The sequence below is a fragment of the Callorhinchus milii genome, unplaced genomic scaffold (genome assembly GCF_018977255.1).
Source record: "Callorhinchus milii isolate IMCB2004 unplaced genomic scaffold, IMCB_Cmil_1.0 Scaffold1, whole genome shotgun sequence".
NCBI lineage: Eukaryota > Metazoa > Chordata > Chondrichthyes > Chimaeriformes > Callorhinchidae > Callorhinchus > Callorhinchus milii.
The window spans coordinates 50,986,140-51,004,972 of record NW_024704742.1 but is presented as its reverse complement, the minus strand read 5'-3'; the positions used below and the strand labels follow the sequence as shown (position 1 = coordinate 51,004,972).

The following is an 18,833-nucleotide window of genomic DNA, read 5'->3' as shown; positions in this document are numbered from 1 at the left end:
CGATATGAGTATTAAGGCTGAAATGGCAAGAACAAGATTCCATGCCAAACATGGACATGTTACATGTGACAATATTAAAGTGGAGAGCACTGTCCAGGCAACACTTACTCTATTCACTATTGGCGGGCGGGCCTTCCGCCACTCTATCCCCACGCTCTGGAACTCCATTCCCCAGTCCCTCCGCCTTGCATCCTCCCTTGCCTCCTTCAAGACCCATCTCAAGACCCTCTTCTTCAACCGTGCTTTCGATCTCCCTGCTTCACCCCCACCCTCCACCCTCCCCGACCCCCAGTTTGGGTCCGTAACTCTGTCTGTCAGCGCCTTGAGACATCTTTCCGACGTGAAAGGCGCTTTACAAATGTAATGTTGTTGTTGTTATCCTGATCTATCAGCCTGTGATTCTATGACCACATAAATCAAAACAACCGAGGATTTCAAAACTACAATCCATTACTATTTAGTACATTCTGCTCATATACAAGTATCAACTTAGGCAGAAACTTGGACGTTCTGAGCATCTAAATGTCTAGTTTTAAATTCCTTTCTCTGGATCTTTTGAATTTAAGTAATATTTGTTTTCATATAATTCCATTCAATGAGCATGCTTCACTATATCTCAACCAATCCCCTAGATGGAGCCAACGAGTCCCAGGGATGGAAACATTGACAAGCAATGTGAACACATAGTTCAAATATGCATACATGGTGCTGACTAAGGCCATTTTAGGGATTAACCTTTGACGTTTTAGCTCTCCACAATGTTTCTGATTTCTAGAATTGTACAAAAAAATTACATGGTTAAGTTGCATTTTGCTCAAAGCCAGACACTGCAAGCAACAATAAACAGCACCGTGAACCCCACCAACCAATAACATCCACTGCCATAATCACGGTCTGGCAGCTACACATGTAGAATATAGTTAAATGCTTTGCTATTCCACATCTTTGTGAGCAAATCATTACTGAATACATACCACGAGATTAACACCAGTACACACAGTGGGGGAAGTATGGTAATCAAAAGCACGGTCGAAGAGGAGGGTCTGGAGATTGGTCTTGAAGGAGGCAAGGGAGGGGGCGAGGCGGAGGGACTGTGGCATGGAGTTCCAGAGGGTGGAGATAGAGTGGCAGAACGCCCACCAATGGGGGGGGCGAGGTGGGAGACATGAAGCAAGCCAGAGCCTGTGATCGAAAGCACGGTCGAAGAGGAGGGTCATCTCATCTTTAACCTCATTTAACCTCATCTACAGTAAGTTACATTGAAAGTGTTTCACAGGTGTCTTCTCTTGTGCATTTATTACGATACTTCGCTACATAATTGTGTTTCATACACCTCCACCCATCCCCCCATAACTATAACTATACCTGACTCGTCAGCAGGACCTGCAAAGAGCAGATAAGTTAATGGGGTCAGAGATTTGATATTATTAAGAGGGAACCTGATAGAGGTGTTCAAGATTTTGAAAGGCTGTTTCCACGTGTCGGCAAGTCCAAAACAAGAGGACACAAACATAATAATAATAATAATAATAATAATCCTTGCATTTGATATAGCGCTTTTCACGTCGGAAGGACGTCCCAAAGCGCTTCACAGAACACACTGTAAAGTGAATTGACTGTATATTTGTGGGCGAACGCGGCAGCCAATTGCGCACAGCAATGTCCCACAAACAGTCGTAGATTGAAAATGACCAATTTAATTATTGTTTTTGGTTTTTTGGAGGGATATTATTAGGCGTGTGGAGTAAGGAAACTTGCCCAAGGTTTCGCCCTGCCTGGAATTGAACTCAGGTCTCTCACTTGCAAAGCGAGTGCTCTAACCACTGAGCTACAGGACTCCACAATAAGATAGCCAATAGTAAAGATAATAGGAACTTTAGAAGGAATCTCTTCAGGCAGAGTGTGGTTAGTATATGAACCCAATGTTGTATGCTGTGGTTGAAGCAAAACAAATCAATGTATTTAAGAGAAATCTCAATACCTACATTGAAGGAGAAGGCAATAAAGGGGAGAATGGGAGGGCTTGTGTGGAGCACAAACACGAGTATGAGCTAGTTGGACCCAAATGGCCTGGTATTATGTCATATCACTCTACCACCACAGGACTGTGGAGTCCTGTAGCTCAGTGGTTAGAGCACTCGCTTTGCAAGCAAGAGACCTGAGTTCAATTCCAGGCAGAAGGCGAAACCTTGGGCAAGTTTCCTTACTCCACACAGAGCCTAATAATAATCCCTCCAAAACCAAAAACAGTAATAAATTGGTCATTTTCAATCTACGACTCTTTGTGGAACATTGTTGTGGCGCAATTGGCTGCCGCGTTCGCCCACAAATATACAGTCAATTCACTTTACAGTGTGTTCTGTGAAGCGCTATATCAAATGCAAGGATTATTATCAGTTGCTCCTATTTTTACTACTAGTGGGAGGCAGAGATTGACTTATCCAGAAAGTGCTGCACCTCCTAACTTAAAATAAGGAGGCATGAATATCTGAAAAAGAAATCCTGACAGTCACTGTAAAATGCTGTAGATTTCTATGATTTAACTTCTCTTTCTGTCTTTAAGTCCTACCTTAAAATCCTACTTCTCTGAAAGCGCCTATTGCCACCTCCTCTCCCTCTCTGTGTCAAACCCTGCAAAGAGCTCCAAGATATTATCCTACAAGAAGGTCCTATAATAAATACGAGTTGTTGTTGTATAGGTCTATTGACGTAAAGACAGGTAAATGGAAATGAATGGATTGCTCTTTCAAAGAGGTAGCAACTACAAGTTGCTTTTATATAGCGCCCTTCAAGCGGGGTAGTGTCCCGTAGTGCTTGTCTGTGATGGAGTCTAACCCCGAGCCAGGGGGAGAGGGATGGAGGAGGTGACTGTAAGCACCATCAAAAAGGAAGGTCTTTAGGCAGGAGGGAGGGGAAAGGCGGAGGGATTGAGGGAGAGATGTTCCAGAGTTTTGGGGCATAGTGACTCTAGGCACGGCCACCAATGCTAGAGGGGATGAGATAAAATAGGAGGCTGAAAGTAGCTGAGCGGAGGCAAGCATATCGAATTGGGAGGTAGGGAGGCGTGAGGGCATGAAGAGATTTGAAAACAAGTGAAAGGATCTTGAAATTGATCCGTTCGGTAATTGGGAGCCAATGGAGTCTGGCAAGGGCTGATGTGATGGGGATACAGAGTTTTGTGCAGGTGAGTATCCGGGCAGTGGAGTTTTGAATTAGTTGAATTTTGTGTAAGTTGGAGCTGGGGAAACCAGATTGGAGGGCATTGGAATAGTGCAGCTGGGAAGTGACGCAGGAGTGGACGAGGGTTTTGGCTGCTTTGGTTGTGAGGTGGGGACGGAGACTGACAATGTGAGCACAGACATGGTCAGCTGAATGACTTTCTTCTGCATTGTAAATTTCTGTGTTGTAGATTTCTAGAGTTCTAAGTAGATATGGTGAGCTATCATAACTACACATAATTTACTTTTGTTATTTATACTGTAGTTAATTCAATTTGCTTAATTGCAGGAGTGTTTTTCTCTCATTAAATATGTATATATGGATCCAATGGTTCAATAAGTATTTCTTCAGGTTGATTTTGTTCTTTATTATTTATGTTATGATAAAGTTGAGATGAAAAGCCAGACACCACTTTGGATTACAATTTATACATTTCTACTTCTGCAGTGAAGGAAAGCTTCACTGGAATCAACTATGTTCCCACAGACCCAAAGAACATTGTGAGTTTATAAGAGATTTTATTTAGTGTATGATCCCGATTTGCATCTGGTTTGCATTATGGAAATTATGAACGTATACTCCATTACATGTTTGTGCATTTCCCAGTATGTGCATTATTCCTCTTATTGGTAGTGAGAAAAGGAAACAATAGTTTATTAAGCAGGAGTATTGTTTTTACACAAAATTACAATGCAGCTTTCGATTGTTCCAAATGGATTCATAACACAGTACTTGCTAAATTACTTCCTGATACTGTTGCAGAAACATTGATTCTATAGTTTACTATGGTAGTGAAATGCCTTTTTAATAACTTAACAAATTGCTAAAAACGTTCCCTTTTTTACGGTCATTATATGCTTGTAATTACAGAATACATGTTAATTATCCATATGTGTTCGAGTTATTGGCTTCTACATCACAAATGACCATGACCTTAAAAATAACATTTGGCCAAAAAACCCTAGAATTCAATAAGTAATGTCTTGCATCAGCAAAGACTCAAAATTCCATCGATTTCCATTTTGTCTTAAAATTTAAGATCAGACAGAATTGTGGAAGATTCTCAAAATTCAGTGTTAATTTGGAAGCTGTTTCTTCTTCGGAACTGGAGAGGGTAAAAAAAAGTACATGGGAGTTGAATTCATACCTTAAATGGACTTTATTAATAGTATTTTTTGAAAGCAGTGTACTTGTACTCCTGAAATTGAATGTGCTTCTCATGCCATATGCACCATCTTTAATGATGGCAGGCTCATGTGCTGTACAGATGTTGCAATCGGCCAGCACGCATACAGGTGCACTGTCACAAACACTTGAGGGGCTGTGGTACCTTTAAGAGGCCAATTCAACACAATTATACAAAAACAATTCACACATTCCCAAAACCTCTTTCCAGCAGCAGCTTAATGTTAGACTCATGTGGTGTAGGATTGGACAAGTAAAACCAGAGCAGCTGTTCATATCAGATATGTGCAATACTCCCAAACCTCATAAGAGTGCAGAAAGAGATTGAGAACTGAGGGCCCCAAAGAAAGTGAAGAAAACATCATTGTACATTCCGCAATATTCTCATTGAACCATTTGAAACAAGTGTGGGCCCAGTTCTCATTATATATCCTCCAAGCAGCAAACAATGAGAGTTTAAACTATAAATAGGGAGTTACCAGGTAAGGGACTATGCAGAAATTTAACTTCACTTTACCTTATTATCTGAAAAGAGAAAGATCAAAGGAAATGTATGAAGCCATACCAAGTCAGAAATTTACCACTGTTGAGGTTGATATCATGATTGTTCTACTTGAATTACTGCAAAGAGTGCTAGGTCTGTTGTAGCTCCATTCTCAGGACTATGTTTAGCAGAGCACAAAATTAGCAAGTTAAACCAAGCTACTTTTCATTAATCATTACTGGAGGTACAAGATTCAGGGATTATTCTTTGGTGGAAAGGTACCTGAAAACCTTATTGACTGGACCTTTTGTCAGTCTTAGTAACTTAGAACTGGCAGATGCTACAAAATAGAATAGCTTAAAATAACTTTTTGATCAGTTGCAGTTTTGTTTACAAAGCTGATAAGCAGCAATGTGCAGAAGTAATTTTATTTAGTAACCAGTAATGATCTGTCATGCCACAGTGACTCAGAATTCTCCAAGACAAATATTTGTCAAAAGTTTTATCACAATAAATATGTGCAACTTTTGATAACCTGGTCATTGAATGCATGAAGTCTGAAGGTCGTTGAATTTTAAGGCACAAGTCTTACGACTAACATCATTAAAAATTTGGGGTCTCTGGTGGTGAACTCAGCCTTGCGCAATAACAAATGCAAAATAAGACAGTCACAATTTTGTATAGTAGTTCCTGAGAAGTGACATGTTGGTACAAATTCCACATGGCTTTAGATTTAGTCTATTGAGGTAGCATTTAATAGTGTGCAGAATTTGGCAAATTCTAACTTACAGTGTTTAACATTTTCAGTAGGTCTTAAAAGAATTGATGCAAAACACTTCAAAATTAAACTGGCTCCACGTTGCCATGTTTGACAACGGAATGTTGGAATCGAGTAAACCCTCCGTAGTCATCTCAACAGTCTGGTTGTTTGAGCGATGTGGGTCCACAATACTGTAGGGCATTTCTGATGACAGGCCAGCCAACCTGGCTTATCACCATGATTTGGGGGTGCAGACCAGTCACCGGGAGTATGGATTATTTCCACCCAGCGCTCGATAATCCTGCAAGACAAAGTCGGATTGGACAGTATGGCCCTAGATGGATAAGCAGTGGGAAGTTTGCCAGACAGTGCTCTCAATGACAAGAGGTGCAATTTTGGTTGGCAGCAGTACAATCTGGCATTCCCAATCCCTCTCCTTTGCCAACATGTGCCTAATTCTCTTGGGATTAGGTACGCTGGGTGTATTTCCTCCACACACAGGTACATTTCAATGTGTAAGTGGCATACACACGTGGACCTCTCTGTGGTATGGGTACTTAATTATTATTGTTATTAATACCAATTAATACTCACATTTGATATACAGTAGCAACCTTTCACGTCAGGATATCTCAAAGCGCGCTTCCTAGCATTTACTGTAGATTGTAGTTACTATGCATTTTGTAGTGAATATGTCAGCCATTGTGTGCACAGCAATTTCCCACAAACAACCATGAGGTTAATGATCATTTTTTTTTTATCTGGGGATTTTTAGCCAAAACATCGAAAGTGCCATGGGTCTTTAATGTCTACCTGAAGCCCCTAATTATGACCTTGGTTAAAGCGTCTCATCTGAGTTACGGCATTTCCGATTGTGCAACACTCCGCAACACCGCACTGAAATATGTCAGCCTGGACTGAGTTCAAAATTCCTGGTGGTGGTGGTGGTGGGGTTGAACTCACAACCTTTCAACCCTGAGGGAAGAGTGCTACCAACTGAACCGAGCTGATACCTGAGAATCCCAAAACATACACACAGGCAGCTGATGAAACAAGTTCACAAATGTTAAGCATTGGGGAGGGGGTGGGGTGGGGGGGGGGTTCCTCTTGTGTCAGCCCAGCTGACAAAATATAAATAAACTTGACTAATTCTGGATGCTCTGAAGTGCTGCTTTAATGGAATAGGCACAGGTGCAATTTCTACCCACAAGTTTGCATAGCCCTACACACACACACACACACATACACACACACACACACACATACACACACACACACATACATACAACATGTTACGATGGGAAAGCAAACGGTCACCAGATCACAAGAGCTTTAACCGATAGCAATTCCTGTGTAGGTGGCGGTGCATTCACTTTCCATTAGCGATGCTCAGCCACTGCGTGTCCAGCAGGACCTGATGTCGAGCTGAACCGATCTTGCTGCAGGTACAGTGCGGACTCGGCTTCTGTCCGCTCCAGTCCCAGTCTGCTCCACTGGGGCTGCGCAGCGCAGTGTGTGTGTGTGTGTGTATGTGTGTGTGTGTGTAGTAGCTGTCAACGAGGAGCCAGACAGCCACAGACTGAGCCAGTGCGGTGCTTGTGTGTCCCGTTGCTGTGAAGTTTGCGGGTTGCTCAGAGCGAGGAGGTGGGGGGTGAGCAGCAGGTGCGGGCTGGACAGACAGGTGAGTGGTCAGTGCCTCCTGAGCGCTGCTGAGAGAGGCAGTAACCCCCCACCCACCCTCTCCCCCCACCCCCACCCACCCTCTCCCCCCACCCCCACCCACCCTCTCCCCCACCCCACCCACCCTCTCCCCCCACCCCGGGGGCACCAACCCTCCAGGGCTCCCCGTCCCTTCACTTAGACCAGAGCAGCGTCCAGCCTTTAAATACACTGCCGCACAGTACACACATATATATATATATACATAGAGAGAGAGAGAGAGAGTACTTTGCAAAAGCACTTTACATTGATACCGAAAGTGTAAAAGGCAATGAATTGATCTGGTGCTGCAGGAAGTTAGGTTTGGCTGCAGAGCAACAGTGGGCAAGAGAGGGAGAGAGGAGCAAATGGTGCAGACTTGCTCTCTGCTGCTCTTTTCGTTCGCAAAGGAGGGCTGTGAAAGCGGACAGGGTGGGAGGTTTGGTGTGAAATCGGATCAGCAACACCGGCTTTGTTAGGACAGAGTAAGAGAGAGGAGAGAGAAAGGGCTTGTGGCTGCAGGAAGTCTGCCTCTCCCTCCCCATTACAAGCAGCAGCGACGTGAAGGGGAATAGACTGATGTCAAGTGACTGCACATAACCAGCAGCACAATGACTCCTGATATTTCTGGTTCCTTGTTGCGAAAGACCGGTTGCTGGTTTTGAGTTCAAATGGTTAACACTGGCTTCTCAGTGTTGTTAAATAAGCTGTTAAATACTAAAACTGCTTTTGCTTTTTTTTACACACACGCACGCACGCAATAATAATCCTTGCATTTCGCGTAGTGCCTTGTCGCGTTGTTTGAGACGCCTCAAAAGCGCTTCACGGAATGTACTGTAAAGTGAATTGACCGTATCTTTTGTGGGGCGAAACGCGGCAGCCCATTGAGCACAGCAGTGTCCCACAAACAGTCGTGGGTTGACTGACCACATTTTATACAGGTATTACTTTAGCCGATCTGCCATAACGTTTTGTTCATATTAGTTTGAATTGTTCTGGAAACCTTAAGGATACTCGAACAGAGTTTTCATCGAAATTGACTGTGAGATCTGTATCGTTTGTAACTCTTTGTGGTGTGATTGTCTTGATTGGTACCACGATTGGGTTAGATTATTGTGGGTTCAAGTCCTGCGTTAGATCTCGAGGATAATACTCCATTACAGTACAAAGGAATGCTGTTGAGAGAAGTGTTTAGATGAGACGCTAAACGGATGTCACATTTGCCTTTTCAGGCAATTATTAAACAAAAATTTGGCCACTCGGGTGTCTGAGACACGTGTGGAAACCCATTACCATGCTTAAGAGTATCCAAAGCAAACTGAGAATTCCACATATGTATGTACATCCCCTACACATGGAAATTTCCCCATGTCTCGAATGAAACTTGCACGCTCACACTGTTTAGCTAATTCTGAATAGAATTAGGTGCTGATTAGCAAGAGTTTGGTTTGGAGACCCCGGAGTGTTGCACAGTTTGGCATACTTCCTGCTGCTTGTCCAGCTAGGATGCCCCTAGCTTGAGGGCATTGGCTTGTGAGGTTATCAGGAGCTGAGCGACAAGAATCTTCTATCTCAGTGACTGGTGTGCACTTCTGAGTCCTGCCAGTGAGCTTGGCTGCCTGGTCTGCAATCAGCAATGCCCGGTAGTACTGTGGACCTGTCTATCCCCGAATCGGACGACTGATACCATCACCGAGGGTTGACTTGATTCTGATATTCCATTGTCAGCATGTCACCTTAGAGCCAGAAGGAGACTCCCCCAGTTTTCTCTCTGGATTATTGCTTGCTGCCACCACTATCTCTGCCTCAGATTGATGAGACCCTTATCCCAAACCATCATTTTATCCAGGCTCAATTATTCCAATACTCTGATTGACTTATTTCTCCATGCACAAACTACAGACCATTCCAGAACTCAGCATATGCCCCTCCTTTTTCAATCCAGGCTCCAGGAGCCCATCACCCCCAAACTCGACTCCACTAACTCCCCAATCTCTAGTGGATGTAATTCCAAATATTCATCCATAACTTTAAAATTCCTTCATGCCCTTAACCCACTCCATGTCTGGGACATCTTATGACTGACCTAGCTGGTCCTCCCCACTCAACAAAATCAGGAATTAACAGCATTGCCTTTGGTAGCTGGGGAATGACGAGGGGCAAAGGGTATGGGTAAGAAGGGGACCCAAGCAATTTGATTCTCATTTGTGATAAGAAATATTCTGAATTGAAATAAATGAAACCCATCTTTTTGGGAGGTTCATTTCATTCAGTTTAACTAAATATGAAGTTTCTGCTACTGTAATATGATCACTGTTACCATTGAAGAATTTCCAGTGCTACTAAAGCAGATCTATTGCCAATGATTTGCCTTCACGCTTCCTTCATAGCGGTGCTTTTTGTATTAAATGTCATTCATGCAAATATTGTATTTTAAACTAAATGCAAATTATACCACAATTTGTACACGGCATTGTCACACAAACAGCCAGTTTTATCAAGGAAATTGTTTGCCATGATATCTTTACAAATTTGCAAACTGCATTCCCTTTTGAATAGTGGCATGGGATCATTAATATTCACTTGAGCAGGTAGATGGGACGAATGCAGTGCTGTAGGTGTGCTACATTTTGTAGGTGCTATTCTTCTGATGAGACATTATACCGAGGTCCCGTCTGCCTATTCAGATAGATGTTAATCATCCTAGCACTATTCGAAAAGGGAGTTTCACCTGGTATCCAGGCCAACAATTTGGTCACTCACTTCATGGATGTTTGTTGGACATTAGAGCTCAGTGCTCTCAGGGGCAAGCTATTACGGTTTTAGGTGGTTAAACTTCAGCAGTACTCCAATTCATACTCCTTCCCATTTGTTGGCCCTTACCACGTCTAATACTCTCCAGATTGGGTAAGCAGTCTGACATGGAGAGAGTATGCGTTCCATTCACTGACAAAATATACAGTTCATTCACTTACAGTATGTTCTGTGAAGCGCTTTGAGAAGTCTCAATATGATAAGGCGCTGTATCAAATGCAAGGATTATTATTATTCCACACATAGAAAAGTATCCATGTTTAGATGGCATAGACATATGTTGAACTCTTAGTCTGGTTTGAATACTCGTAATCATACTGATTCCTGCATTTGTTAGTCACAGGGATGACTAAAACTTTTTTTTACCATCACAATTCATTCATTAATAATTCAATACTTGCACTCAAATTTGTTTAATTTTGCAAATCCCTTGTTTATTCCTATGAATTAAGCTTTAGTAACTTTTTTCAAGTTACTAGTGTATTTTAAAGCTTTCTTTTTTAGATTAGGAAACCTGTATTAATGTATTGAATCATTTTTTGTTTCAGGTCCTATCGTAGTGGGCCTTTGGTTTGCTGGTAGGAGTTGAAAAGGATCGAGGGGACGAAATGAACACAGACCCTATTCTTGAAGAGACTTTGATTAAAAGATCTCAACAGAAGAAACGGACTTCTCCACTCAACTACAAAGAAAGGGTGTTTGTTTTAACAAAGTCAAGATTAACATATTATGAAGGTCGCCCTGAGGTAAGGTTGATTATTAACGATTTGAAAATTTATGTAAATTTAGTTTGTCATCCAGTTAAGTTCACAAAAGTAAGGTTGATTTTTTTTTAGATAGAAAATGAATCCTCGATTGTTCAGTGTTTTAAGACAGTTGTGTAAAAGATTTTTTTAAATTCAGAGGGCTAGAGGGCGTTTTTTTTGCTGATAAAACATGACTGGATTTCCTGTCAAACTGTGTCTGTTAATCTCGGTTTAGGGCAATTCATACAACTTCTTCATTGAAGCAATTAATTGTTATGGATATAAGTTAATAGAGTATTTAAATGTATCATAAAGTTATTATTCATTCTAACCATTTATAGCCTTTGTGAAGTTTCAATTTATTGTAAAATAGAACCATTAGGAGCAAGTAAGAGAGAGAGAATATAAAAATTATTTATACTCGGTTTACTGTCAGTCGCACCTCGAAAGTCAATGACAAACTATGTATTTAAAGAAAGTAACTGTTATACCCTCAGAGGTAACTCACACAGCACTAAAATTGCTATTTTCAACCCAGTATTGCTTCTGTTGGCAATGCAATCATCTTATAGGGAAAAACAGCCTTTGTTGTGTGAGGCAGGCTTAGTTAATGGAAAACAAACAATGCTACTCCAGTATCTCGACTGGAGCATCTCTTTGGCTACTCCAGGAACTCGGTGTCTAAATGCACAGCATGGTGTGGTTTTGAGCTGTACATAGAAGAATAATCAGTTTTAGGTTAGCTAATCTCAGACGGGGGAACTTTTGTAGTGTTTGTACTCAGGGACCCTCCGTTATGGAAGGAAGAAAGCAAGCAAACTGGTTTTGTTCCTACTGGCCTTACCTTTTTGTTCCTACCTTCCTCTGCCACCAAGGAAATGCCAACCTAAGCAGAACAGATATTGTTTATTACTTTCAAAACTAACTGCAAGCAGAAGCTTCTGTGGGTGAATGGAAGTAAAATTACAATGGTTTCCACAAGAGTAGAAACTGATTAAATGTTTCCTAATTGTAAAATTAGTTTTGCCTTTAATTTAGACTTGCTTTGGAGTCTCCTAACAAATACTTTAAATGAATATTGTTTAAAAATGGTGGTGGGGAGAGTAAAAGATAATGCAAGATACTGTATTTTGTGTTCTAAGTATGAACGCCAACATGCTTTCTGAAATGAAAATGGAAGTATTTGGAAAAATTCTAATGTAGTCCAGTCTGGATGCATTGACCTCTTTTGGAAAATGAGACCACATATATGCAGTTTGACTCTTTGTGATTATGTAGTCTGGTCTGCATTGTTACGATCCAATTTTGGAAGGATTGTACCCAAAAAGGCACATCTATATCTTGGATGTGCTAGTATGTCTTTTTATGTGAATGAAAATAGTTAAAAACAAAAAGACAATGTGAAAGAAGAGAAACAGAATCAAACAAAGGCTTTATTTGGTAATTTAAAAAAAAAAATCGGTGAGTTAAGGTTAATTACAGTTATCAATCATATTTATTTGATTTATAACACAGAGAATTATCTGTAAAGCAGTTACTCCTCCAACACCAAATGCAAGGAGATGCTGAATTTCCACGAAACCAAAGTTGAGAGGATCCGCTCAGCTGCCTCTGCTCTTCCGACCAATACCCCCTCCCCATCTCCCCCTCACACCCCAGCCCCTACCCATCCCTCCCTCTACACCTTCGAACCTGTCTCCCACTTCTTTCTCACCACCACTGTAACCCCATGAAACCGACCATCTGCTCTCTCAACCCCATCCCTACCCCTCTCCTTAGCTCCCAGCTCCACCTCCTTGCCCCTCTACTCACAGACATCATAAACCTCTCCCTGTCCCCTGGCACCATTCCCACCCATCTAAAAATGGCCATCATCACTCCTTTCCTTAAAAAAAAACCTTCCTGGACCCATCCCTGCTCTCAAACTACCACCCTATCTCCAACCTCTCTTTCCTTCCTAAGGGCCTGCTTCTCAGCTTTGCTAAGGTTGCTTCCCAGCTTTGCTCTTTCCTCTCCCTCCCCCACCCCACACTTCACGAACCCCTCCAATCGGGTTTCTGTGCCGCCCACAGCACAGAAACAGCCCTGGTCAAAGTGGCAAATGACATTCTGTCCATCTGCGCCCAGGGCTCCATCTGCCTCCTTATCCTCCTTGATCTCTCTGCTGCCTTTGATACCGTTGACCACTCTATCCTCCTCCACCACCTCTCCTCTCACTTCAAGTTTTATTATTCTGTCCTTGAATGGTTCAGATTGTACCTCTCACATTGTCTCCACTTCATCTCCACAAACGGCTTCTCCTCTAGCCCCCGCATTGTCTCGTGTGGCGTTCCTCAGAACTCTGTCTTTGATCCCCTCCTCTTCAATATCTATATGCGCCATCTTGGTGACATCATCCGCAGACATGGGGTCAATACAAGATCCTGGTCCTCACCTTGAAAGCCCTCCATGACCTTGCTCCCTCCTACCTCTACAACCTTCTAAACCCCTACCAAATTGCCCACTCCCTCTGCTCAGCGAGCTCCGGCCTGCTTCACGTCCCCCACCTCGCCTGCCCCACCATTGGCAGGCAGGCCCTCAGCCACTCTGCCCCTACCCTCTGGAACTCCATCCCACAGTCCATCCACCTTGCCTCCTCCCTTGCCTCCTTTAAGAACTGTCTCAAGACCCTCCTCTTGACTGTGCCTTTGGTCACCCTCTTTCCGCCCCTGCTCTCCACCCTCCCCGATCCTGACCCCCAGCACGGGTCTGAAACACTGATATGCTTTGGGACGTGCTCCCGACATGAAAGGCATTAAAGAAATGTAATGTTGTTGTTGTTACTGGGTCTTTCTTGATGGCAAATGTATTGTATGATGGAAAAACAGAGGGACCAAGATAGGTCCAGAAGTGTTCCCTGAACTGTGCTGAAGTTGCTGATCTCATAGCTGAGGAAAGTGGCATAACATTTGTCTCAGTATTCCTTCATAGATAGGTTAACATTTGTGTCCAATACTTCATCAGAATTGAAATGGAGGGGGCTGGAAGAGCCTTTGTATAGGAATGAAGGTAGTTTGAAGGCAAACATTAGGAAGAAGTAAAAAAAATTATATAATCTACATAAGGAAGCAGATAATGGATAAATAAATTTTAAAAGGCTGGAAGAATTATTAAAATTCTGAAACTTAAATTGTTAATGTTGTGCTCTACAAAAGTGTAATTTTATATTTTCGTCAGATGTGGAGGCATTGGGAGGTGAACTGAATTTTGCTCTACTATGTTGACTTTTCATGAAAAGAGAGATGCTTTTACTGATGTCCACAGTGCACATCATACAGATAAAACCAAGGACACCTGTCAAACTTTGCAGGTATTTTGCAGCAAAGATTAGCTTAACTTCATTGCATAATCCTGATGTATTTCTTTGTGTTAAGCTTTGGCTGCTTACAGAAGCATTCCACTGGGATAGATCTCATTCTATTTACACGTTGGTCCAGTGGATTCAACACAACATTTTCTCTTGATGTTATTTTCTTTCATTATAAGTTTAACTACAGGTCAAGATAATGACTGCACTATTATTGCTGCAGATTGGACTTAACGTTGAATCACAAAGGATTCTACCCATACTGTCCGACACTAATTTTATCATAATTCACTTTTATGTGAAGGTTCAATGAATAAATTCTCGGCTGGAGCATCACTTTGGCTACTCCAGGAACTCAGTGTCTAAATGCACAGTATGGTGTGGTTTTGAGCTGTACGTAAAAGAATAAGCTGTTTTGGGTTACCTAATCTCAGACATGATAAACCTTTGGAGTGTTTGTGCTCAGGGTCCCTTTGTTATGGAAGGAGAGAAACAAACCATCCAGGATTCCTGCTGCTCATCTCTATTTGCTGATCTATGGTGCAAAGTACATGTACTGTATGTGAAGTGAGACAAAATCAATCTAAGCTCCAAGGTCGAACAGCCTGCCAACATTCACTAATCTAGCTCTCGCATGAAGCATGGCAACTTGGGGAAAGTATTGAAAAGCTGCTGGGGAACTGGACACTTGTACTCCAGCTGGCTATCTTCAGGAAAGAGGGGAGAAAGTGGAAGGAAATTAGAAGGGAGAATTCTCCTTAGTTTGTTGTCTGACTCAAAGTTGGACTATTTTTGTTTTCGTAACTTCCTCATCATATCAGATGCCGCTCAGTCTCTTTTCTCAGAAGAATTGAAATCTGCTCCTGGTTACAAGGACAAAAGAGGAACAGGGCAAGAAGGGAAGAACACATGACAGTTGTATCACAGTAAGAAACCGTGCTCTTAAAGGGACACTCACCCAATGCTTTCCTCTCAATTTCGATATCTATTAATAGTTTCTGTTTAGAGATTCTATTCAAAGAGACAAACTGCACGTAAGGTAGTTATGCTAATATTTTATCCGACAGGACTTTAATAATAATCCTTGCATTTGATATAGCGCTTTTCACGTCGGGAGGATGTCCCAAAGTGCTTCACAGAACACACTGTAAAGTGAATTGACTGTATGTTTGTGGGCGAACGCGGCAGCCAATTGCGCACAGCAATGTCCCACAAACAGTCGGAGATTGAAAATGACCAATTTATTATTGTTTTTGGTTTTGGAGGGATTATTATTAGGCGTGTGGAGTAAGGAAACTTGCCCAAGGTTTCGCCCTGCCTGGAATTGAACTCGGGTCTCTCACTTGCAAAGCGAGTGCTCTAACCACTGAGCTACAGGACTCCATTAATGCTTAATATAGCCTCTTGTTTTCACAGTGCTTCACCAAAAGCATCAAATTAAATTGTCTTGAAAAACAATACAATACAAATTACATTTGTAAAGTGTCTTTCACGTCGGGAGGACATCCCAAGATGCTGAACAGTCATAGATTAGGACCCAAGCGTGAGGTGATCAGGAAGGGTGGAGGGCAGAGAGGGTAGGAGGGTTGCTGAAGAGAAGGTCAAAGAGAAGGGTCTTGAGGCATTCCTTGAAGGAGACAAGGGAGTGAGCGAGGTGAAGGGAATGTGGGATGGAAATCTAGAGAGTGGGAACAGAGAGGCTGAAGGCTCGACCTCTGATGGTGGGGCGGGACAGGCAGGGGACATGGAGCAGGCTGAGCGGAGAGAGCGGACAGGTTGGTAAGTGGATAGCGGGTCAGAGAGGTCGGAGGGAGCAAAGGCCTTGAAGGTAAAGACAAGAATTTTGAACTCAGTCCTCTGAGGGATGGGGAGCCAGTGGAGCTGGGCGAGAGTGGGGCTGATGGGGTCACGGAGCCTGGTGCGGGAGAGGACATGAGCTGCAGAGTTCTGGATGATCTGCAGCTTGTGGAGGGAAGAGTTGGTGAGGCAGACAAGCAGGGTGTTGGCATAGTTGAAGCTGGTTCTATTGAAAGCATATGAGGGTTTCGGTGGCCTGAGGGGTGAGGCAGTGGCGGCCTCACCTAGAATTTATATATAATATAAATCTGGTTGGGATTTGTAATCTCAAAAATATTGAAGCCTATTTGCTGAAACCACCTTGAGGAGATGGTTTCACTTCAACATTCATTCTCACCTACACCTACAATATAAAGGCAGGCGGTGCAAATTCATTTGAAGTTCCCTCAAAAATTTGTGGAACTAATTTTTTAGTTATAGTGAAATTATTTCATGAGAGTTTAAAAACTAAAAATGTTTAGTGATGCTATGTGGGTGCTTGACTGTGCATGCACCAAACTCTCAGCAGTTCCTGGCAATCATTAAATAGGAAATATGAATAGAGTTTCCTGCTTTGAAAGTAATGTAATTTTTTGCCGACTGCAGCACAGAAACAGCCCTGGTTAAAGTGACAAATGACATTCTGTTCATCTGCGACCAGGGCTCCCTCTGCCTCCTCGTCCTCCTTGACCTCTCTGCTGCCTTCAATACCGTTGACCACTCTATCCTCATCCACCGCCTCTCCTCTCACCTCAACCTTCACGGCTCTGTCCATGACTGGTTCAGATCATACCTCTCACATCGCCTCTACTTCATCTCCACAAATGGTTTCTCCTCCAGCCCCCGCACTGTCTCGTGTGGCGTTCCTCAGGGTCTATCCTTGATCCCCTCCTTTTCAATATCTAAATGCTCCCTCTTGGTGACATCATCCACAGACATGGGGTCAACTTCCACATGTATGCGGATGACACCTAAAAATGTTGTTTGGGTCCTTTTTTCCTTCTCTCCTCCATATAATTTACTGTGGGTATTTTGTCATAAAAGGAAGGAAACAATTTATATAGAGTGCCTATATAGTACACGTATGATACAATTAAAATGCAAAATATATATTGATGTATTTATGCCATTGTATCAATGTTTTAATCAGAACTGATTTGCATCAATTTCTATTTCAGTTATTTAGAAGAGTAATTGGTAAACTTTGACATTTGATACATTCAATATAATTGAATTTTGGTAGAACTCTTGTTTATCTGCACAAGCTCCAATGTGGATATTGGATATGACTCTGCAAGGTATTGGCAAAAAAACCTATTGTACGCATGTACTATTTTATGTGTGAGATTTCCGGGGTCATTCTAAATCCTGGCTACGCGATCCTAGGAAGCTGCTACCCAAAAATTATATTAAAAAAATTGGTCATTCAATCCACGACTGTTTGTGGGACACTGCTGTGCGCAATTGGCTGCCGCATTTCGCCCACAAAATATACAGTCAATACACTTTACAGTATATCCTGTGAAGCGTTTTGATCAAATGCAAGGATTATTATTATTATTGTTGGAGCAACTTCACAGAGGTAGTTGGAGACTGTGGGGTACTATAGTGACAGCATAACTCTCAATGGAACAATATATTAGTTGGTGCTATAGCCAGATTATATTTTGTGTGCTGCCAATTATCTGCACTGTTTATCTGCAAAGGTACTGGTCCTATTTAGAGCGGATAATCGACTCTCTTCTGTATACTATTAGTGTGCTTCTCAAGAAGCAGTTGACAAATTAATCATCGGGAAACTTTGTACCTTTTTTTAATTTTTTTTAATCAAAGTCAGCCAAACTTATAGAGATGCTCACATCTAAAACATGCTGTAAAGAGGCGATTATTGTTTGTCTGTGGTTGAAGTGATTACGACTTAAACAGTTTCTTGAGAAACTTTGTTTCCTGCGCACTCAATTTCTGTGTTTTTTTTAAAAAAGGGACAACTTCTATGTCCAGGCCTCTGCTGCCATCACTTCCTAGGTGCTGTGTATGCACAAAGCAGGAGTTAATGTTGTAGTGACCTGATGACCCTGAAGACGGCAATTGTTTAGTGTAAGTGCTGGCGTAAATGAGGTTCGCACAGCAATCACATTGTAATGGAATTGGTCTATAAAGAAGTACATTATAATGGGGCTGCACTGTCTTATCTAGTTACAATATTTGAATGAGAAGTACTCGTGGAAATAAATACTGTTTCCACCAATATTTTAGCACAGTGATGATGATTGTCGAGCCATAGAATAGGAAAATTTTAACAGATTTTCTTGAGCTATTTAAAAACAAAATGACCAAAGTATAGTACTTTTGTAAAAGGTTTTCAATTAGATGTGTTGCAAGTATTATATAAATAGAAAGTTCATTTGCCAGCAGTGTAAATATCTTTAAAAGTGGATCTGAATACATGTCTCCACTTTACCTTTCGCACTGCTGCTGCCTGTGACATATTCTCTCTCTTACTTTGTGAAATAGGTCAAATAAAACAAAAATATTTCTATTACCAAATGTACTTTTCAATTGCAAACCGTCCATTTCCTTCTCCATTTTAAAAATACTGAATAGTTCAATCTCTACATTGAAGAGTTTGGGGTGTATTAACCATAGGCAGGAAAGGAAATCAATCCAGGAATGCTTTATTACCCCGAATTGGTCAAATTCAAAGCAGCATTGGCAAAGGGCTGGAAAGAAATTTTATTCATGTTT

General features: G+C 41.9%; 1 protein-coding gene across 2 annotated transcripts in view; it reads left to right on the top strand.

Moving 5' to 3' along the window:
- Nucleotides 1-1,099: 1,099 nt before the first annotated feature.
- The window catches only part of tec (tec protein tyrosine kinase), a 57,711-nt gene continuing 39,977 nt past the window's right edge, over nucleotides 1,100-18,833 (top strand). The window contains exons 1-2 of one of the 2 annotated variants that reach the window (XM_007892721.2): nucleotides 1,100-1,249; nucleotides 10,709-10,906. In XM_007892721.2, the coding sequence (XP_007890912.1) occupies nucleotides 10,769-10,906 (138 nt within the window). In that variant the 5' untranslated portion in view covers nucleotides 1,100-1,249; nucleotides 10,709-10,768. Of the gene's footprint in view, nucleotides 1,250-7,030; nucleotides 7,330-10,708; nucleotides 10,907-18,833 lie in introns of those variants that run through there. The other variant, XM_007892720.2, reaches the window with a different exon arrangement.